The sequence below is a fragment of the Pogona vitticeps genome, chromosome 5, assembly GCF_051106095.1.
Source record: "Pogona vitticeps strain Pit_001003342236 chromosome 5, PviZW2.1, whole genome shotgun sequence".
NCBI classification, from domain to species: domain Eukaryota; kingdom Metazoa; phylum Chordata; class Lepidosauria; order Squamata; family Agamidae; genus Pogona; species Pogona vitticeps.
Genome location: NC_135787.1, coordinates 63,052,486 through 63,075,646, shown reverse-complemented (window position 1 = coordinate 63,075,646; position 23,161 = coordinate 63,052,486). Strand labels below are relative to the sequence as shown.

The window sequence follows — 23,161 nt, the reverse complement described above, 5'->3', positions numbered from 1 at the left end:
TCTTCTTCCACCCATATTCTTATCCTTGGTATGTGGCTCATTTGTTAACTCTGAATTTTTTCCACTCCTATCCATATTTAAGCCCACGTGATGAAGTTTCTGGCAAGTACATTCTTCCCAGTCTCTGTGAAATGCATGGAGTCTTTTATATGGATGTTATGGGCCACAGAACATGAAACCAAGTCTTTCTTGACATAATCTTCTGCGCAGTTAGCTGCTCACTTCCACTGTTCTGCTTTCATTGCTAAATCCTAGGCCTTCAACAGTAAGAAGTGATGAAAATATCCCTTTATTCTTTTACCTTATTTTCCAAAGTCTCACAGTCTTTGGAGATCCATTCAAGGTTTCTTCTGGCTGTATCATTGATTTCCCCATGGAACAGCAAGAGAGGGACAGTGTTAGTGGATGTAATGAGTTTCATTAGACTATATTTTATTATCATGAATACCTACTCTAAAGAGGTAATGCATCTCCTGGGAATGTATGTCCAGCCTCCACATGGCAAAGTCTATCCTCATTAGGTTGTCTCTAGCTGCCAACAGGTGTTTTTTCCATTTCAAACCAGTGCTTAAATTCCTCTCATAATGTGAGCTTTGATTTCTTCCTTAATAATCTGGAGTGTGGGGTGGTGTCTTTCCCCTATGTCAGCAGTCCCCAACCTTTTTGGGACCGCGGACTGGCTGAGCCTCTGAGGAAGGTGGGGCACCCCCCTACACTTGGGCATGTGTGTGCTCTTGGGGTGTGAGTGCTCCCCTACCCTTTCACACATGTGCAGAAGCACCTGCACACCCGTACGCCTGCCCACCCCTTTGTGCGGGTGCTTGGGCGCATGCATGAAGGGGTGGGGGAGCATGCATGCTGCCATGTGTGTGGTTGTGCAAAGTACCTGTGGGGAAGGGAATGCATGCAGGAGGTCTGTCTTCATGGCCGGTCCAGCTCAGGCCATGGACCAGCACCGGGCCGCAGACCAGGGGTTGACAACCTCTGCTCTATGTGACCTGGAGTCAACCTCCAAAGAAAGAACCAGGTATCAGTTGTGTTAATCCATGGCATCTGCTGATACTTTTGGAAAATTTTTTTACAGAAGTACAGACGGAAAAGTATACTCCTATTCTCACCCCACCCCACTTCTTGTCTCTACTTCCCAGTTTTCTAATTGAAGAAAAGCTTGTGTTTTTTTTAATTTCATGTGTGTTTAATCTGCTTAGGTACAACCTTCTTCCCCCACCCCCTAGTAATTGACAGGAAGTCTGTATAATACTGTTTTTCAAAAATCACTGCTATCCTAAATAATTTGAGACCAATTTTCAAACAAAAGCTTTTCAGTAAAATAAAGCCATCTAGAAAAGCTTTCCCTGTGGAATCATTTTGTTCAAATATTAGCCTTTCGGGAGGCAGGGAAAGGGAATATCCAAACTTGTAGTGATATTGATGTTGAACAATGAAGCCATCAAAACAGGTAAAAATGGCTGTCAGACTACATTCTGATCTTTATCATTCTGCTTTCCTGCTTACTACCTCATAGGGTAGAGTAATAGGCACACACCAAAACCAAAGTAAAACCAAACAAACTGTAAAATAATCTTCTCCAACAATATAGTCTGTTTCATACCATTATAATCACACTGATACACACTGTGTATGAGGACTGAGCCAATAGCCAAGCAGGATAGTTTAAGCCGTGGGCTGAAATTTCTTTTGCTTTAATAATTAAATGAATTTATCTCCTACCTTGAGGTTGGATTGTTTCATTAATAGGCTTACTGATTTTGATAAAGGGTACTAAATGGAGTGGATGCATAATTGATTATACAGAGAGTGGACTCACAAAAATCAATGGGCAAAACCCTGTAGCCTATGTTTGCACCCAGTGCAACTCAGATCAGATGCCAGAAAAGTTTAACTTACACTAATTAAAAGCTTCTCATCCCTCTTGTTCTAGGTTCTTAGGCTCTCTTTGACACCATTTTCTCTGGAGAAGCCTTTATAAGATCCAGGGTGGGCAATGGAGAGTTTTTTAAAAATCAACAATTGCAGCTGAATCAGTAGCTGCAGTTCTGAACTTAATAGTGGCAGTCTGTTGACAATATTTGATTTTTTTGAAGTCTCTCCCCAACCCCAAAAAGCTTCCCCAGAACAAAAGAGAATCTGATGGAGCCTTGGAACCTAAAATTGAGAGGTAGACAGCTTTTAGTGCAAGTTAAGCATTTCTGGTGCCTGATCTGAGTTGCACAAAGTCCAAAGTTTCACAACAGGATTTTGCCCATTGAGGCTTAAGTTACCATCCCTCTGGACCCATCGCATGTTGTACCAGCATCTCTTGGTAAAACTGAAAGTGACCAGAAGTATTTTGAAGATGATGGGGAAGGGGGTTCTAGTGACTTTAGGACCTGGAAAAACAGCTGTGGAGACACCTGTGGTCCATGAGTGGTGTGCTTCCCACCCTTGATCAGGAAATGAATCATCTGCTGTAGAAGAGGTTTAGAGAACTTGGGGCCCTCCATATATTGTTAGATTGCAGCTTTCATCACTCCCTGCAAGCATGACCAGTGACTGAGAGACAGTAGGAATCATAGATCATTCACATCAGAAATTTTCCACTTTCAGAACATTTTCCAGGGCTTCAAGCAGAAACATTATAGGGGAATAGAGTGGGTTCCAGGGAATGGAACTCCTGGCCATAACTATCATCTTTCAATAGTAAGTGGGTCAAGGAAGGTCCCAAAGTAAACCTGGCATTTTCAAGAAGTAGGACAGCTCCATCTCAGCAGGCATGAACTCTGTTCCTTGATTGACAGGCTGTTTGGTTATGAATTCTTGTCTTGTCTGGGCCAAATTCAGTTGAAGTGTATTAGTCTGTATCTAGTCCTTCACTATTTCCGGCATCAATACAGATTCTCCACAGTCTGCCTAGATTCAAATGAAAAGGAAAATGGGCTTGCGTTATAACAATAATGATGTCATCAAGCTACAAATCCTGAGATGATCTTGTTATTTTTAGCACTTGTTAAAATATATGGTAGCTGCTGAGATTTATCCTATACAACCAAGGAAGATTAGGAGCAAAAATGTACACATTTGGTGCTAAAAAAGCTAACTGGTAGAAGAAGCCTGAACAAACAAAAATCGGGATTTCTTTATAACTGAGTTCAGAATGGATTTTGCCTATTATTTGGCTTCTAATATGTCTCAGAAGACACTGAAGGTGATATGTACTGCAAAAAAGAAGGACTAGAGGCTTACTAAGACGTTTAATGAGTCTTACAGGAGATAATAGGATTTACATGCTCAAAAATTTGGGATTATTTCTGTCTTTAATCTCTGTGAGTCCCTAAGTGGACATGTTTATCTTGTCTTGTATTGTTTGGTTGCAAGTAAAATTGCAGGTAGTAATTAGTTGCTGCACCTAAGAATTTTAATATGTCTTGAAAATTTTAAATGTTTTTTTTTTTAAGGAACATAGTTCTAAATTTTAATTCTGCTTTTCACTAAGATTAAATCTGCTGTAAGTAGCAAGCTGTTTCACTTGCTTCATATTCATTATTAAATAAAAAGGCTAAAATGATTATTTTTAGTTCAGAAAAACAATTTTAAACATAGTTCTAGAAAAAAAAATATTTAAAGAAATGTTCTTACAAGAAATCAATGTATGCTTTATTGTGTCCTTTCATTATATGTGATTTGCAGTACTAGGAATGTTAAAATTTGGACACAGAACTCTCTGTAAATAACTGCTTCCAAGTACCTCCCATGTGGCCACATGTGTGCCTGCTGCCTGCGGCCTGTTGTCTCAAGCATTTTAGAAATAAAAAGATTCTGAACAACCTAGGCTTTCTTCTAGCAAAGAGCAGTCTGTTTTGGTATGTATAAATAAATCTAGAATTAAGGTATATTTAGTACAAAAACATATTTTAAAAATTTATCTTCAGTCATTGTGCAGGCTTACTTTTACAGCCATGGTGCCAAACAAGCATACCAGACAATCAAGTAGTAGCCCTATTTAGGTGTTAGTAAGCATATTTACCGCACATGAGAAGAGGCAAGTGCACTAGCCCCCACCCTTTCCTCATCATTTTCCAAAAGTAGTTGAGTCTTGTGTCCACTGAGGCTCTCTGCACAAGCTGAATTTCAAACAAATCAGGGTTATGTTTCATATGGAGAATTTTTGTGGATGGCAGTATCTCTTCCTCAGACTCACTGCTTCTCACACAAGCAAAAGAAATGTGGCAGGGGGAGGGCTAGTGCATCCCTCCCTCCCCACCTTGAATAAATACACTTAAGAACGCTTGAACAGGGGTGCTGTCTCAAATTCTTCACTCCACGCTCTTCCTATTTGTCTTTACTTTTGCTGCTTCTACATCCAAATTGGGGAAATAAGTGCCTGCAGCTGCGTACCTGAGCAAAGCCGGTTTGCCTTTCAGGCATGTAGCCAGCTGGAAGATGTAGAGCAGACAAAAGCCAGGTTCAGGTATTAACTTCCCAGCACGGGATCAAAGTGCCAGTCCCCTTGCTGGAAACCCTAAGCGGTGCTCACCAAGAGCTGCTCCCTTCTGAGCTTGGCATTACGTATCTGTTTAGATGTGTTGTAGGCTCATGCAGCGTTACTGTGTATTTTTGAAGGTTCTGTTACATGTTTGGAAGCAAATTCCTAGGTAAGAATATTTGGGGGGTCGTCATAGAAGAGCTATATAGTTGAATGGTTTAGATATCTGGCTTCAGAGAAAGAGATTGGAGTTTGATTCCTCACTGTGCCACCTAAGAGAAGAACCAGCTTGTGTGACCTTGGGCATGCTGCATCGTCCCAGGGCACCCCCTGAAGAAGGGAATACTCTCTACATGGAAAATTATGAAAAGTCATAATTGACTGGACAGCACACCGTTGTTGTTGTTAATAGCTATTTGAGCAGGCAAGAGTGAAAATGTGGTCTTGTGTTAGATCCTCACATGGTTTTCTGCATGTTGTTCTGCTCATCACAACAAGCCTGTGGTCAGGCTGAGAATGTGTGACTGGCCCAAGGTCCATAGTCCACCGAGAGAAAAACTTAAACCTAGGATACTCTAGTTGCAGAATAATGGTATGACCATTGCATTATACTGACTCTCAGTATTTGTTTACAATGGGTGAGGCTAATTAAATGTTTGAATTTATCATCTAACATGTATGTTGCTGTTCTTTGAACATGAAGTTTCTGTTTCAATACATCTTCCCTTTCTGCTGTCTCTCACTTAATCAGATAATCCTTGCAAAAGAGGTAGCTTTTTTTGAGCTGGCTTACAAGCATACATGGCCATACACCTGTGCTCACAATAATCGGGTGAAATTCATTCTTAATATGTTTCATGCTGCTGATAACATAGTGGCTGTTTCTGTGAAATTTTTGATGTGAGTTAATGTAGTAGCCAGCACATGCAGTACTAAAGAACATACAGAGAGATAGAATATGTCGAGGGATGATGCAACTGTATTTGCTGGGTTTGTTAGCTGGACAAATCTGTCCCCTCTCTTTTTTTCTAGTTAGATACATGGTATTGCTTATTGTTGCTACTTTTATTAATATTATTCTTTAGAGCAGGGATAATGGACTACATGTGGTTCTCTAAGGGCATTTGTGTACCCTCCCAAAAGCACTCTCAAAATCAGAGCTTTGTATTTCAGTGGCAAACAAGGTTGGGGGGAGGAGGGGGCTGAGTCATTTTTCTTTTGCTAGTTTTAAATATGTCATAGGTATTTGCTGCCAAAATTTGTCATCATAAAGGGGAAACCCCACTTAAAGCAAGCAGACACTTGTTTTAAATGGGTTTTAGTGGTTTGCTGCCAGTTTTCAGCCACAAACAGCTACAATGCATTTAAATGAAGAAGAAAATAAAATCTTTGTCTTAAATGACTTTTCTCCCCTCCTGTTGCTGCTAGGTTTTGGCATCAAGGGGAGGGTGGCTTGTGTTGCATGAACAAAGTTGGCCCCACTAAGATGAACCATGCTTGCTTTTAAGAATAATGGCGTTAAAGGAGTTATGTGAAAATAACAGGTCTGAATCCCATGAATATTTGTTTGCTTCCTGATTACTGTAATTTTATTGCAAGTTGCAGAGTTGATCCTTCTTGCAAATTTTCAAATTGCAGTACATAAAATAATTTTATTTAAGCTTCACTTCAAATAGCTTGATAGAACTCCTCATACTTAAAAAGTAGAGCATTCTAAATCACCTTGCCAAAGAAAGATCTGCGGGAATGCATCTCTGACTGTGGGGCATAAAGATTACAATCCTCAAATTACTTTTAAAGTATACATGTGGATTCTAGAACAGACACAGCTTTACTATTAGGCAGCTGTCTGTACTGTTCTTAATCTCTCTCTTTGGCTCTGTGTATATCCAGTGGCATATTATGAAAACAAGATATTGCTGTGGCTGTGATATCCTCTATAGGGCTGACAGTTATTTCCATCAAATGCTTCCAATATTTTGGGGGGTAGGGCTTATATTACGAGCATCCTGAAAAATCATTTGTTGTTTAGTCATTAAGTTGTGTCCGATTCTTCGTGACCCCATGGACCAGAGCACGTCAGGGCCTCCTGATTCCACTGCCTCCCGGAGTTTGGTCAAATTCATGTTAGTAGCTTCACTGTCCAACTCTCTCATCCTCTGTCATCCCCTTCTCCTCTTCCTTCACATTTTGCCAACATCAGGGTCTTTTCCAGAGAGTCTTCTCTTCTCATGAGATGGCCAAAGTACTGGAGCCTCAGTTTCAGGATCTGTCCTTCCAGTGAGCATTCAGGTTTGATTTCCTTTAGAACAGATAGGTTTGATCTCTTTGCAGTACAGGGGACTCTCAAGACTCTCCTCCAGCACCACAATTCAAAAGCATCAATTCTTCAGCAGTCGGCCTCCTTTATGGTTCAGCTCCCACTTACATACATCACTATAGGAAAAACCATAGCTTTAACTATGCAGACCTTTGTTGCCAAAGTGATGTCTCTACTTTTTGAGATATTGTCTAGGTTTGTCATTGTTTTCCTCCCAAGAAGCAGGCATCTTTTAATTTCGTGGTTGCTGTCTCCATCTGCAGTGATCATGGAGCCCAGGAAAGTAAAATCTGTCACTACCTCCATATCTCTCCCTTCTATTTGCCAGGAGGCGATGGGACCAGTGGCCATGATCTTAGTTTTTTTGATGCTGAGCTTCAGACCATTTTTTTGCACTCTCCTCTTTCACCCTTATTAATTTTATGTAACTTTCCCTATCTTTCTTGCAATTTGTATCCCTTCTCTTTTCTGCTATTTCTAAGGCTTGGTTAGACAGCTGCTTTGCTTTCTTGCATTCCTTTTCTTTGGGATGGTTTTTGTTGCTGCCTCCTATATAGTGTTATGAGCCTCCATCCAGGCACTCTGTCCACCAAATCAAGTTCCTTAAATCTGTGCTTCACTTCCACTGTGTATTCATAAGGATTTGGTTTAGATTATACCTGACTAGCCCAGTAGTTTTTCCTACTTTCTTCAGTTTAAGCTTGAGTTTTGATATAAGAAGCTGATGATGAGAGCCACAATCAACTCCAGGTCTTGTTTTTGCTGACTGTATAAAACTTCTCCATCTTTGGCTGCAGAGAACATAATCAATCTGATTTCAGTATTGCCCATCTGGTGATGTCCATGTGTAGAGTCGCCTCTTGTGTTGTTGGAAAAGAGTTTTTGTGATGACCAGCTTGTTCTCTTGACAAAACTCTATTAGCCTTTGCCCTGCTTCATTTTGAACTCCAAGGCCAAATGTACCTGTTATTCCTTTTATCTCTTGACTCCCTACTTTAGCATTCCAGTCCCCTATAATGAGAAGAACATCTTTCTTTGGAGTCAGTTCTAGAAGGTGTTTTAAGTCTTCATAGAATTGGTTAATTTCTGCCTCTTCTGCATCAGTGGTTGGTGCATAAACTTGGATGACTGTGATGTTGAAAGGTCTGCCTTGGATTCGTATTGAAATCATTCTATCATTTTTGAGATTATATCCCAGTACAGCTTTTCCCACTCTTTTGTTGATTATGAGGGCTACTCCATTTCTTCTGCGGGATTCTTGCCCACAATAGTAGATATGATCTGAATTGAATTCGCCCATTCTTGTCCATTTTAGTTCACTGAATGGCCAGGATGTCAATTTTTATTCTTACCATCTCCTGTTTGACCAAATGCAGCTTAGCAAGGTTCACAGATCTACATTCCAGGTTCCTGTGCAGTATTTTTCTTTACAGCATTGGACTTTCTTTTTTCTTCCAGGCGCGTCCACATCTGAGCGTCCTTTTGGCTTTGGCCCAACCATTTCTTTAGCTTTGGAGCTACTTGTACTTGTCCTCCACTCTTCCTCAGTAGCATGTTGCACGCCTTCTGACCTGAGGGGCTCATTTTCTAGCGTCATATCTTTTAGCCTTTTGTTTCTGTTCATGGGGTTTTCTTGGCAAAGATACTGGAGCGGCTCATCAGTTCCTGTTCCAGGTGGATCGCGTTTAGTCAGAACTCTCCACTATGACCTGTTCGTCTTGGGTGTCCCTGCACAGCATAGTCCGTAGTTTCTCTGAATTACTCAAGCCCCTTCACCACAACAAGGCAGCAATCCATGAAGAGGTGAAAAATCATGCTAGGACTTATTTTCAGGTTAGGTCTTATTTTCGGGGAAACAGGGTAGTAGTATATGTATGACCTCTATAGCATTGTCTGTTGGAATTGTTCATGTTAAACAACCTTTTACTACCATAACTCACCGTGTTCCCATTCACAGTGCCACAATTTATGCCTTCATTGCTTTTTCCTTTATGTGGTGTGGCATTTAATTAATGTTTCTGTATTCCTTTGGGTCTGCATATGTAAGCAAACAGTCTTAATTACTTACACCTCAAGGTGCAAATTTACTGATTTGATTTCAAAGTATTTTTTCTGTTTCAACAAAGAAAATGGAACCCTTTTTAAGAAAAATTCTTCTCTTATAATGTCAGCTCTCTTTGCATTGAAAACTGTTTGTTCCCTCATCTCATGCTTACATTAGTGGTATGGCAGTCTGGTTTTTCAAAGTAGAGTTGGCAGATCAGATTTGGAAAGTTGATGAACTGGTTCTCTTGGTCTGGGATTTGAGCAAGGAGTTGCATTACACTGTGTTTGATGAGCTTGGGGGATCAAATGTTTCCTGGCTGAGACACAATCCAGACAAAACAGAGTGACTGTTGGGCAGTTGGAGGAAGTAACGTGAAAGTGGGGCAAAGGTGCCTCTGTTTCGTTTGATTAACTTTTTACTGATTATAACATTCATAAATTACATGCTTGATTACATTCTTATACAAAGGTAAGTAGAAAGGAAAATCAGGTTGATTTGTAATCTATGTGGAAAGTGAAACCTTATGCTAATATTTGAAGCATAACATTTGATGCATCATTTGCTGTAAATTATGCCTTCTTTTAAATCTCAAGGCCATTTGAAAATATGTGTACATGCAGAAACATTTTAGATCCTCTTCCAGATGCAAATCTGCTCTGAGCTGTGAACTCACTTGAATGAATCACTCACATTCTTGAACATACCTCACAGGATTCTTCTGAATATAAAGTTGGAAGAATATATAGGTTGGGCAATTTCATGTGTGGAAATATTTAGCCACTTCAGGCAGCTGCCACCGAGCAGCAAACAGGCTTCTGTGAAACAATACCATTATAATCTTGCAATGGAGTGGACTGGGAAAAGCAAAAGACCCTCTACTGGTGACTCTAGGATCACACAAAATCTACCAGTAGACCAGATCCTACTGGGTATCTAAATGCGTGCGTGAAGAATCATGGAAGTTGCTATAGCTAATTGCAGCTTTTTGACATGTAAAAGGCATGTACCAGGCATTCCATTGGGCACACAAATGACATGTATAGCCTGTGCTTTGTCAGTTAGCTGCAGCAGTTTCTGTAGTTCTTTCATAGGTGTAAATATCCAGTCAGATTTTGGCTGCTGTTACTTGTTCAGTTTTGTTCTTGTATTGAGCAATTCCAAGTTCTGCTGAAAGTTGCAAAGTGTCTTAAAGTTGGTTCTGTTATCCAACAAGCTAGATGGTGCAGCCCTCACACAACTGTATTATTACCTGTGCATACATATGGGAAGGCTGTGATAGAAGCTCTAATATTTCTCTTTTTTGTGTGTGTAAATTCTACCAGTGCTGAAAGATTTTAAAGGAATGCACTGAAGCACATGGTCCTCTTGTTTATTTGAAGTGATCCATGGTTGGCCTCACTGTCTTCTGTGCATTTTCAGTCAAGATGTTCTCTCTCTCTTGTCTAATTTTGTCATTATCTATGAAGAGTCGTGTAGTCCTCATTTTGGCAGTTTTCATTAAAGGTAAAGGTTCCCCTTGACATTTAGTCCAGTCATGTCTGACTCTAGGGCGCAGTGCTTATCCCTGTTTCTAAGCCATAGAGCCAGCCTTTGTCCAAAGACAGTTTCTGTGGTCATGTGGCCAGCACAATTAGACATGAAATGCCGTTACCTTTCTACCATGGTGGTGGTACCTATTTATCTACTTGCAGTTTTACATGCTTTAGAACTGCTAGGCTGGCAGGAGCTGGGACAAGCAACAGGAGCTCACTCTGTCGCATGGATTCGATCTTAAGACTGCTGGTCTTCTGACCTTGCTGCACAGAGGCTTCTGTGGTTTAACCCGCAGCGCATCAAAATACTTTCCCTCAATTTCTTAATGTTCATTCTCTCATCCAGTTGCTAAATATCTAGGCACTTTCTGGCAGTAGTTTAGTTTGTTTTCATCACATTTCATAGTCTTCAAGATTCTCTTTTGTGCTATTTATGTGAATGCTAGAATGTTTAGGATGGGCAAATGTGCAAATTTTGTTTTCATGTTCAAACATTGACATATTTTGGCAAGAAAAGAGAACTGAAACAAAGTTCAAAGGTGAACAACATTTTCACCTTTAATTATTAAAATATTCCAGAAAGAGTAGATTTTATATTTCAGTAACAGGCCACTCAGAGCATAAACTGTGTCCTGTATTATTTCTGAGAATGTATTATTTGTGTGAATATCCTCATTCTTTTCTTTCTTGCTTCAGTCCATGCATTAACTATTCTTTCAGCCCTGTTTGAAAAAGCTGGAACAACATGAAGGTTGTTGTTGTTTAGTCGTTAAGTCATGCCCATGACCCCATGAACCAGAGCACACCAGGCCGTCCTGTCTTCCACTGCCTCCCAGAGTTTGGTCAAGTTCATGTTGGTAGCTTCGATGACACTGTCCAACCATCTTGTCCTCTGTCATCTCCTTCTCCTGCCTTCACATTTTCCCCACATCAGGGTCTTTTCCAGGGAGTCTTCTCATGAGATGGCCAAAGTATTGGAGCCTCAACTTCAGGATTTGTCCTTCCAGTGAACACTCAGGGTTGATTTCCTTCAAAATAGATAGGTTTGTCTCTTTGCCACCTCTTCTTGATGTCTTCTGCTTCTGTGAGGTCCCTACCATTTTTGTCTTTTATCATGTCCATGTTTGAATAAAAGTTCCTTTAATATCTCCAAACTTCTTGAACAGATCTTTGGTTTTTCCCTTTATATTCTTTTCCTCTATTTCTTTGCATTGTTCATTTAAGAAGGCCCTCTTGTCTCTCCTTGCTGTTCTTTGGACGTCTGCATTCAATTTTCTGTAACTTTCCCTATCTCCCTTGCATTTTGTTTCCCTTCTCTTCTCTGCTATTTGTAAGGCCTCATTGGATAGCCACTTTTCTTTGGAATGGTTTTTGTTGCCTCACTTCCACTGTGCTTCACTGTGCTTCATGAAGGAGAACATGAAGGTACTCTGAGCCAAAGAATTTTTTAATCAGTTTATCCTGCCTCGCAAGGATCATTCTCAACTTGCTGAAAGAGTACACTGATGAATTCAAAATGCCATCCCCTCAGTGTAATTCTTTGGAACCTTGATATAGTTAATGTATTTTGTGACCACAAACTCACATGCACAGAGAGAAAAATTCTTGTTGGCACCAGTAGCTGAGAGGTAAATGAAGCTCATGTTGTATATACTTTCCAGTTCAAAATCCCGGTGTTGACTCTTACTCACAGCAGACTTGAAAATATTGTTCAAAATGTAACATAATAATGGTGGCATTATTACCAAAGTCTTGGCATATACTCCTGTTTATTGACTCACCTTTGAACACTTTGCCTATTCTTCTGCACAAGGACTGATAAATTACTTGCTTATATTTGTAGGTCTAATTACAACCACATCAAGAAAGCTTGATCGAGAACAGCAGGCGGAACATATATTAGAGGTAAATTAAGCTGCTGAATTTCTGTTTGAACATTTGTCTTATTAACATGTATATATTGTGAAATGGGTTTTTTGTATGTGGATACATGTGTTTCTTGCCCTTAAGACAGAACTGACTTACATCAGCCCTAACAGCAATTTCAAGGTAAGTATTTAAGGAGTGGCTTCACCAGTTCCACCAGTGCCAGCTGGCTGGATAACTCAGTGATCTGGATTGCTCAGTGAATGGTAAATCACTTTGGGGTACTCTTTACCAAGAAAACTCTGGAAAGTGTCACCATGTCAGAACTGATGTGCAGGTACATTGTTGTTGTTGTTTATCATTTCTATCCCTTCCCCCAGTGCATCTCCATGGCTGAGCAGGGATTCAAACCCAGATTCGTAGAGTCCTAGTCTACTAATCTATTTATCCCCTTCACCTTCCTGAGGACCAGATTCACTGCTGGGGACTGTGAAAGGATTCTGTCAGCAGTGGAGAAATCCTAGTGTAAATAACCTGTCTGTTAGTTCATTTTTATGTGGTGAGAGTATCCACCATGGTTCTCCAACTCCCCTTTTTAAAAAATCTGATCATGTTTACAATTATTTTGAACTGCTCTGGAGTTTTGTTAAACTGAAACTTGTTAAACCATTGTTTTAATTTAAAAAAATCATTCAGAAATTTGTATGGGAGAAGGCCTGTGCCAGTATCAAAACTAGCTGTAACTGCAGATGGCAAAATTCACCTTTTTGACCCAATATCAGATACCTTTTCCAAACAACTGAGCTATTCTTTTTCCCTTCTGTAGCAATGAAGAAGGGTGGAATGGATGTTAGGACTTCTCACAGGAAGGGGAGGACTTAACATTTCCAAGTAGCACACTTTGTTTTGTCGTCATTGAAGGGAGGGACTTCCTTCACAGTTCACCTGTCCTTGATGAATTCCAGTGTTCTCATCTACCTGCTAGCTTGTTAAGCCATTTCTGCAATGCTACATCTGTATCATTGATAGGCAGTGTTATTAGACCCGGGAGCCTTTTTTCCCCTCCCAGGATCCTCTGGGAAACCATACCAGCTACAATATATGCCTAAATATGAAAAGCAGTGGTACACATTCTTTTTAATGGAGGAAATGTTTGGAGGGGTATGTGGAAGGCTGGGAAAGGTTGGGGCAGCAGGGGCTGCAAAAAGGCCACAACCAGTCTATATTAAAGTTGCCAGCCTCAGGCTGTGTTGTGCAGTACTTATTATCCTTTAAGTTGAGGGCCTTCTGCTGGAGAAGATCTGGAAATCCATCTTCCACTGCTGGAGCACACTGGGCTTTTGTCACACCTGCTTTCCTGTGCCATGTTGTAGCTGGCCACCAAGACTCCGGTGGGTTTCAGCCTGGATTCCAGTTGGAGTAGGACGACGGGCACTAGAGAGAAATGTTTAGCTGAGTTTCAAGAATATTCCAGCCAGCATGGCCAAGGCTTAGAGAACAAGCTGTTACACTCATAGGTACACATCTGGGTTAGGAACAAATTAGCTTCTCTGTACTCTGAAAAAAATATAGAAGTGCTGTGGAAGTTGTTTGCCTTTTTATCATCTGAATAATTCCCCGTTGTCCATTTTCTTCTCCTGTGTCATTGCTACTGATGTAAAAAGGCTGAGAGTTGGTTCTTGCTTACTTGTTTATTATATAGTTGCATATGCAGCTTCAGGTAGGTGTGGAAGAAAGATGTTGGGCTGATTTCCCCCCCCCCCAAAAAAAGAGCAGGCCTTGCGCTTTTCACAAGGGATGTTTTGTTTCTATTTTTAAAAAACTAGGAGGACTTTAGGCTAGCATATCCCCCTCTGTATCTTGATAGTGCATATATACTGACATTATCCAGACCACGTCCTAGACATTACATTTGCTTCTCCCCAAGCTTCTACAATTGATTTGATTGATTGTACAGGGAGTAACTGGAGGGAACCCAGGGCTGCTCCAAGAGTCCTCTAGTGACTCTTAGAGCATCCTGGTGCTAAATCTGATCCATAGCTTTTAATTTAAGCCAGTGACTCCTTAAATTCAGAACTCCATATGTTCTTCAGCTACAACTCTTGGGAGTCCTGACAAGGAGCTTCTCTGAGTTTCACCAGAGACCAGAGTTTCAGGGGCTCTGCTGTTTTAAAAAAAATCATCTAAACTAGTGGTTTTCAGTCTTGGGTTCCAGATGTTGTTGGGCTTCAGTTGCTAGAAAAATCAACTGACCTGGCCAGTGGTTATGGGATTTAGCTTCCTGGCTTTTGTTATTTGCAAATGAACCCACATGAGCCTTACTTTTCTCTATTCATCTGCATGTGAGACAAGGAGAATGAGAACATCTGTGTTCACTTCAGAATGAACAGTGGCTTTTTAAATGTATGAACTTGGAACTGCGAGTCATTGTAATCACAGTTAGTTGAACAAACAAAGCATCAATTCGTTTGGTATTCTGGTTTATTTCAGCTAACAATGGGTAAATAATCTAGAGCTGATTTTATAGGTACAGTGGTGCCCCGTATAGCGAGGTTAATCCGTTCCGGATTAACCTTCGCTATACGAAAACATCGCTGTGCGGGTAAGGAAAACCTATTGGAACGCATTAAACTTAGTTTAATGCGTTCCAATAAGTGTGCAAACTTACCCCTCCAGCGATGTTTTCGCGTCCGGCGGCCATTTTGGAGCCGCCGATCAGCTGATCGGCGGCTCCAAAATGGCCGCCGGATGACCCGAAATGGCCCCTATCAGCGTTTTCGCGCCCTCCCCTTGCTTACGGAGGTCGCGAAAACGCTGCGGGGGGGGCATTTCGGGTCATGCGGCAGCCATTTTGGAGCCGCCGATCAGCTGTTCGGCAGCTCCAAAATGGCCGCCGGAGCCCCAATCGTCGCAAAGCGAGTGCGGCGATTGGGGCTGATCCGTATAGCGATCCCCAAAAAGGGATTGCTATACGGATTTTTCATTAAACGGTGCACTCGTTAAGCGAGGCACCACTGTACTTGGAACTATGCTTTGTTTTGAAGTCAAAGCAGAAACTTTTTCCTTCTCTTGTATATGGAGGAGGAGAAAGGTAAAAGTGGAAGTAGAAAAGGTTCTTATTTGGACTACAATTCCCAGATCCCCCCCAACCAGCATGGTTAATGGGAGGCGTAGTCCAAAAAAATAACTTTCTCAAATTTTGAGTATAGATCTCCAACTTATTAGTGTTTATCATGACTATGTGTTCTACATTATGATGAACATGATGTCTGAACCTGGCCCTTAAGGTCACGGAAGTCCTTTGCTACAGTGCCCTGCAAGAGGAGAATGAGTTTTCAATGAACACCACTTAATGTGACTGTCTATGTGTCTGGTACTTTGTACAGATTTTATGTTAATCTCGTTTCTAATTTGGTGTTGTGCAAATGATGAACAGTGGACTGATTTATTTTCAACCATGTTAATTGTTCCCTCCCTCTGTTCTTCCACTTTGCTTTTCCCCCCTCCATTTTTCATATGACAAAGTCGTTTTGCCCAGATCAGTAAAACACTAAGTTGAGCATGGGAATGAAAAATCGAGAAAAGCATTACCAGTGGATTTATTAACGAAGTGTTTCACTTGTCTTTTCCCCATTGTTTTATGTTGATATAATTTTTTTCCAAAAGGTTTTGGGAGTAAATCCAGAGAATATTCATATAATTGTGGCAGCATTTTAAGCAGCTTGAGCCAAATGTTCTGCATCTGGCTAATTAATTAAGCATTAAAGTGTTGACCAGATGGACTGGCAAGTTTATTCCTTGTTCGCTTATTATAATTTTTCCTACATTTCACTCTTGTTTGCATAGAAACTAAAATAAATGTGTTGTGTTCTGTTTCCATTAAGACCTTCCTAGATTTTATAGGGTACCATTAAACAGCTTCATGCTTTTAAATACAACATATTATTACTTCTTAGAATCCCCAATTCAATGTTAGCTTTCCCCTCGATTTAAAAAAAAGACACTTTGGGGTTATTCCCACTCACCTGCTCCCCTTGAAAAATTGTCAAGCCTTCAGAAGAGCTTCAGTCATCATTAAAATACCTACACTTACCACTGTTAGATGAGAGTAGTTGTCTCGGGCTCTCTTTCTGGTTTCATCACTCTTAAATTTAATCAGTGATGAGTCTGAAGAAGAGAGGATAACTATCCATGGGTGATGATTTTCTAGGGGTTTTCAGACTCGTCATCCTGTGTGTGTAGGTGGAAGATGAGACAGAAACAGAGGGGTAGGGCAAGCATGCTCTTCTCTACCAGTTGTAATTATAGCCGCTGTAATAATGATTGACTAGGACTAGATTTATGAAGCAGTTCAAAGAATGTTGATTCAGAGCAGAGTTCCTGCTTTGGGGTATGCCTCCCAGATCAGATTCTACCCAGCCAACTGGCTATGTAATTCTGAGAGTTATAGTCCAAAAACATTAGTTTTCCAAGTTTTAGTCCAAAAACGTTAGTTTTCCAAGCTCTGATTCAGATGTCAAGCCCACTGAGTTCAGTGGAACCTAATTATGCATATAGGACTGCCGCTTCAGATGGCTTCCTAATGGCTGCGAGTTGTACATGCATACTGCCAGGTTTTGTTGCTCCAACAAGAAATCTGTTTATTGGGGCATGTTTATTAAGTGCCGTTAGACTCAGATAACTGACAGGTGGAGGTAGAACATCATTAGCCAACTGGATACTTTTTCTAGCTTTTTTAAATTGGGGAAGTGGAAAATGAAACACTATTGGGCAACCAGGCTTAATTTTTTCCAGCCATATTTCCATGTGGGAAGTAATAAATTCAGATCCCTGCTCAGCCCTACAACTTTCTGTGTGGTCTTGGATGATTCACATCAACCTACCATTTCTCTTAGGTTTTTTTTTTTCTTCTGTGTAGCTAAAATGCCCCTGAGAAAGCTGGAAGAAGGGCATGGTAAAAATCTAATAAAATGTTATTGAATATTTTCAGCTGGCAAAATTAAAAAATGAATAAAACAGCTGTTCCGTATTTCAAGACACTTTCCCCCCATTCCTTCCTCTGAGACAAGAAGTTGTATTCTGTAATATCTCATTTTATCTGCTTAGATTGGTCAATTTTGTTCATGCATTTGCACTAGAATAGTGTTCCTAATTATTTAATAAAAAGACAGGGAACATGTCTTTTTTTCCCTTTGTTCTCCAATATTTCTTACCTGTTCTTTGTTCATAGTTCTTTAAAAAATACGCTGGCCAAAATTCAGCTATGTGCAATTATGCATGTGCAACTTGAGGTTGTACCTGTAGTAGTTGTGCTGGTGTCGAGGTGGAAGTGCAGTCTCCTCAAACCATTTCTGTTGGTTCATTGCACAATAGGTCGTGCCAGGAACATGCAACCGATTGTGCAATTGCATAGCATAATTCCTTATTGCTGGGCATAATACTTGACAAATTTCCACTTGCCTAACTTTATGTTACACCACATGAACAAAAGTTTGCCTACTGGGCCATACTCAGGCTTTGCAAAGGGCAACTCATGCAAAAGGATTGTCCTCATTTTTCTCCCCATTGCAGTCTCCAGTGCCCCAGAAAACCCATCTAGGAATCCAGGCTTTGTAATATGGCAGAGGGAGCTGTAGGAGGGGGCGGGGGGGTAATTAAAAATTTGCACAAAGTTTTTACGTCCGCATGGCAGATCTTATCTGATGGATGTAGTCTCAAGGCCTTGAACTAAAACCACAAGAATTTGAGAAGAATTGTGTTGGATCATACCAAAGGCCACTCTTTTCCTACAGTGACTAGTCAGATGCCTGTCAGAAACCCAAAAGCAGAACAGGAGAACGATAACGTGCTTCTGGGTATGTTTACCAACAACTTGTATTCAGAGGGACACCACCTTTAATACTCAAAATATCAATTATCATTATTAGTAACCATATCCTCCAAACCTTTAGTTTCAACAGACCAAATATTCAGACAGTGCAACATCTTAAGGTGTGGTGGTATGCCAGCCTTATAGATCTTTAGATATTTAGACTCAAATGTTTAATTTAACTGTTGTCGATGGAAACACACTCTGTGTGTGTGTGTGTGTGTGTGTGTGTGTGTGTGTGTGTGTGTGTGTGTGTGTGTGTGTGTGTGTGTGTGTGTGTGTGTGTGTAAAAAAAGACAAAAGGACAATGTCATACAGAGATTTAAGCAATTGTGTCTGAAGAATGTTCAGCAGTTTCCTTTTATTTTTTTCTGGATGACTGGATGCTTGTTTGTTTGAATTACTCTGATGGGTTGGCCAAATATTTCTTCAAAATAATCAGAAGGCTCATTTTTTAAAAATCAGTTTCCAGTGGTACAGTAATTGTCCACTGTTTGACTATGTATTCAATAAAGAGGGGCAAGAATAGAAGAGAGTGGAAATTAAGAGGAACACAAAAATAAAATTAGAGTGAGAGGAAGGGACGGCAGCTAACAGAGAAAGCAAGCAGCAAATTTAATCCCTTTGCCCTGTATGGAGTAGTAGCTCATAGAAGGGAAAGGAATTCAGTTCCCACTTTCCCACCTTCACAGTAAGTAAGCCTTACTGTGGATTTTGAAATTATGCTATCGATTCAGATCTCTTGATGGTCTAGGAGCTTTTCTCTAGAGATGGGCAGATAATCATTTGCCACTATAATTATCTGCTTTGTGTTCTTGTGTATACTGTATATGATGAAGTTGCTATGTCAGCTAATTTCACTTAAAACATTATTGCATATTCACAAGGGCTTGAGAATGTGTGAAAGACTTGCAACTGCAGTATTTTCCTTAAGGAAAAAACAGCTTGTAGTATGACTTTGCACAAATTGGCTTGGAATCATGGCGATAAAAACAAGGCTATCATTACATTTGCCTTTCTTTTTCTTTTCTTGATAAACTACATTTATTGTTTTAAAAATCCAATATTTGACTTTTACTCAGATATTTATGTTGCTTATCGTCATAATGATATTTTTGATGTTAAATGTGAAAATTTCTTTTAGTCCAAATATTCGAGAAACCCCTCTTGTCAAGCAACAAAATGTACTTAAGATATGTTTTGTTGCTCGACAACAGGAGTTTCTCAAATATGTGGACTAAATAATTAGAGTATAATTACAGTAGTGGCTTCAACTTCTGTTCTTGTCCTCCACTCACATATTTAAGAAATTAAAGAGGAATTCTATTCTGCACCTTCTAAACCAAATATTGTTATCATCAAGATATGTGTTGAATACTTCCATCTCATTTTTTTTTTCATTTTTCCAAACATTTAGTCCTTTCTGAGTGATTATGACAATTCTGGCATCAGTACTTGGAACTGTTCTGGGCAGAAACCTTATTTATTATTGTTAACTATTTATTGTTATCCATAGGTAACAGTGACAGATAATGGCATGCCACCCAAATCAACCCTTGCCCGAGTCGTAGTGAAGATCTTAGATGAAAATGATAATAGACCTCAGTTCTTGCAAAAGTTCTATCAGATTAAATTGCCAGAACGTGAGAAACCAGAGAGAGAGAGAACTGCTAGAAGAGATCCAATCTACCGTGTGGTAGCTGCAGATAAAGATGAAGGGCCTAATGCAGAAATATCTTACACCATTGAGGATGGCGACGAGCAGGGCAAATTTTTTATTGACCCAATAACCGGCGTGGTCTCTTCCAAGAAATATTCTGGAGCTGGAGAATATGACATTCTTACAGTAAGTTGTGATTTTAGTTCTATATTCTTTTCTCTTGTCAGTGTGCTCAGAGTTTTAACTGCACTTTTAGCAGTATAAATGATACTTAAGACTTTGAAAGTTTGTATATTCAGGCACATCAAATTGCCACTGAATTAAGAAGGAGCTTGGTTTCTCTTTGGCACTTTATAAAGTTAATCATATGGGTTTTTATCCTGTTTCCAAGAAGACAAAGCCCTGTGTTGCAGATACCACCATAGGCTAATGAAGTTACTCAGTTCAAATCCTAAAAAGGTACATGCAAATCACAGTCCAAGAAGAAGCCAAGGTCTAGTGGGCAAGGAGTCAGTTCCAAGCAGGGAGCTCCAAATCTAATATCAAGTAATGGTCCAGGTCCTAACTGGTCTTATTCTAACAGCAAGACAGGTGAGGATATCACGTAGACAAAGTCACACAGAACTCGAGGTCATACACAGTAGTCATAGTATGAGTTGGGATTAGCGATAGGGGTATTTGTATTAGTAGATGAATACGAATATCCTTCCGCAGGTGGAAATAACGAGGGTCCGGCCTCTCACCGTTCAGCCACTGCCGTGGGCACAGCAGCGCCTTCCTATCACGCTGTGCTCCGCAGTGGATTAGCCGTTCTGCGACCTGGCAGAGAGGCTTGTCATCCCACCTCCAGCCAGGAGTGGCTAATCCATTGCAGAGCACAGCACAATAGGAAGGTGCTGCTGTGCCCACAGCAGTGGCCAAACAGTGAGTGGACGGTCCAGCTCCATCGGCCGGACCCTCATTATTTTCACCTGCGGGGGGATATTCGTATTCATCTACAAATATGAATCCCCCCATCTCTAGTTGGGATTTGAGGGTAAGACGACTACAGGAAGATGTTTAGAGCCCAGTACTCTTTCTGAGGTTTTTAAACCATTAGTGGTGGGGCGGCATCCATCTTCCCACTCGATTCTTGAGTCAAAATTCCCATCTGTGGTTATACTCTCCTGTATCCCTGAGAATCATGAATCTGCAGGACATTGAGTCCTTCATCATTTCCAAGCTTGGAAGCTCACACTTCTTGCTAGAGCAACCTTCCCATGAGGGAATGGTAGCATTATTAATGTTGATTAAAGGTAATAAAAAAGAATAACCCATTCCTGGATCCAAAAAATGCATCTTAGCTTCATACAAAGGGCTAACTGTAGCTTACTTTTCCCTTTTAATGTGGACAGTTCCAAAACCAGTTTGTCAATCTCTTTGAACATAACCACATGCGAGGCTATAATCTTATATCAGTTTATCTAGGAGTGAGCTCCACTGAACTCAGTGGGACTTAATAGAATAGCATTGCAAAATTCTCTTGAGCTTACAAAATGAATTTAATGGTTTGGAGACCTCTGCTAATTGTGTTCTAGGCTTCTGATGTAATTGTTTATGTTGTCAGATTTCAGTATTCTGTGTTTTCTGTGTCGTCTGTTTTTATTTATATATTTAAAATGTCTAACCTAGTATTTTGATCCTTAGATCAAAGCTGTGGATAACGGTCGCCCACAAAAATCAGCAACTGCTCGTCTTCATATAGAATGGATCCCCAAACCCCGTCCAGCCCCAGATCCAATTGTTTTTGAGGAATCATTTTTTTCTTTCACTGTCATGGAAAGTGATCCAGTAGCTCACATGATTGGTGTAATAGCTGTTGAACCTCTTGGTACTCCACTCTGGTTTGATATTACAGGTAAGAATGTTGTAGACTATCCACTGATTATCTGGACTGCTGTTTTTACACAGTTCTAATCCCATTCTAATCTAAGGGGGATTTAAATAAATGCATTTCCTGTGTGTGTGAGGGAGATAAATATTTCATAGAATGTTCATTGCCATTTTTCTTGAATAGTTAAAGGATCATACTGATCTTAACTTTTCGATGAATAGGGCTATCCTGTTGCTGTCATATTTTAACAATATTCCTGTTGTAGTGCAGAGATACCGCCCCTTCTCTAGCACCATATCAACCAATGAAGAATTTCCTCAGTGCACCAGGTTATGTTGTAACTTCAGATGAAGGAAGCCCAGTAGGATATTTGAGGGCCTTGGCAACTCCCGTGCCACTATATTGGACATCCAAAAGGTCTGATTACAGTACAAACCATGATCAGTAGGATTTGGAATCAGGTTGTAAATCCAAATAGGATACTGACCTGAGGATGTGGGGTCTTTGAACTACAATTCTCAGCATCTCTAGCCAGTATGGCTGCCTGCTGTGTTTGGCTAGGGGATTCTGGGCCTGTGGTCTACCTAAGGCTAGATACTAGTGCAGATTAAGTAGTGAGGAATAATGCAAGAAAATGCTGAAAGAACTTGAGGGAATATGGGTGTTTTGTTAGCAAGGGAAAACTGATAATGTATAGATAAGAGTATATGTTGATCACAATGTTAGTTTCTGTATCTTATTACACCTTATTTACTGTTACTAACAGCATGAATCTTTCTTCTGTGCTTGCTTTCCATGCTTTCTTTCTTTTTGGCTGTGCCAGGAGACAAGCTTGCTAGTGAAGTGTTTTACATCTTTCAGATGGCTTGTGACCTGAACTGTACAGCAGAAGGTATCTGCTGAGATCACATAATTGATTTTTGGATTATGAGATCGAATGTACAACTGTACAGGTTTAGATTATTCTAATCCCTCATATGAGAAGTAGTTCCTTTCCTTCCCTTTCCTTTCCTTTCCTGTTGTTCCTGTTCTATGGGGCTGGGAGGAGGTGTTTTATTTTGTTATTGTTGCTTGGCACCATACTCAAACCAAGTCACCGATTCGAAATCCTAGTTTTGCTTTGGCCCAAACCAGTTCCTTTTGTGCTTTCACTGCCCCAGACTGACGGACTTTCATAGACCATTTTAATGGTGGCAGTTGCAAAATGTATTTGCCATTAGGAGAACCTTAGGGCATTTCTAGATGGATAGATGGGCCAATAGCAGGGATGCTGGTGTGACATTTATTGTTTCTTTGCTTAGAACTCCCAGGAATGTGAAGGAATATGAAGGAATGTATATTTGAGGAATGTAAAGGAAAGAGACTAAGAATAGAAAAACAATTCAGTATAGTTGGAAAATAGAGTAAAAATATCATAAGCAATCCTAAAAGTACAAAAAAAAGTACCATATTTGCCGGCGTATAAGACTACTGGGCATATAAGACGACCCCCCAACATTTCCACTCAAAAT

At 40.3% G+C, this 23,161-nt stretch overlaps 1 protein-coding gene across 16 annotated transcripts in view; it reads left to right on the top strand.

Annotated features, from left to right (window-relative positions):
- Window positions 1–23,161, top strand: part of FAT1 (FAT atypical cadherin 1) — a 142,918-nt gene that overhangs the window by 59,297 nt on the left and 60,460 nt on the right. For 11 of the 16 annotated variants that reach the window (XR_013545496.1, XM_078393964.1, XM_073001342.2 and 8 more), the window contains exons 4-7: window positions 12,226–12,287; window positions 19,634–19,963; window positions 21,464–21,674; window positions 22,474–22,542. Coding sequence is in view for 15 of the 16 variants with exons in the window: in XM_078393964.1 (XP_078250090.1) it covers window positions 12,226–12,287; window positions 19,634–19,963; window positions 21,464–21,674; window positions 22,474–22,542 (672 nt within the window). In the remaining variant the exon portion in view is untranslated. The remainder of the gene's footprint in view (window positions 1–12,225; window positions 12,288–19,633; window positions 19,964–21,463; window positions 21,675–22,473; window positions 22,543–23,161) is intronic. The other 5 variants (XM_078393971.1, XM_078393965.1, XM_078393963.1 and 2 more) reach the window with 1 other exon arrangement.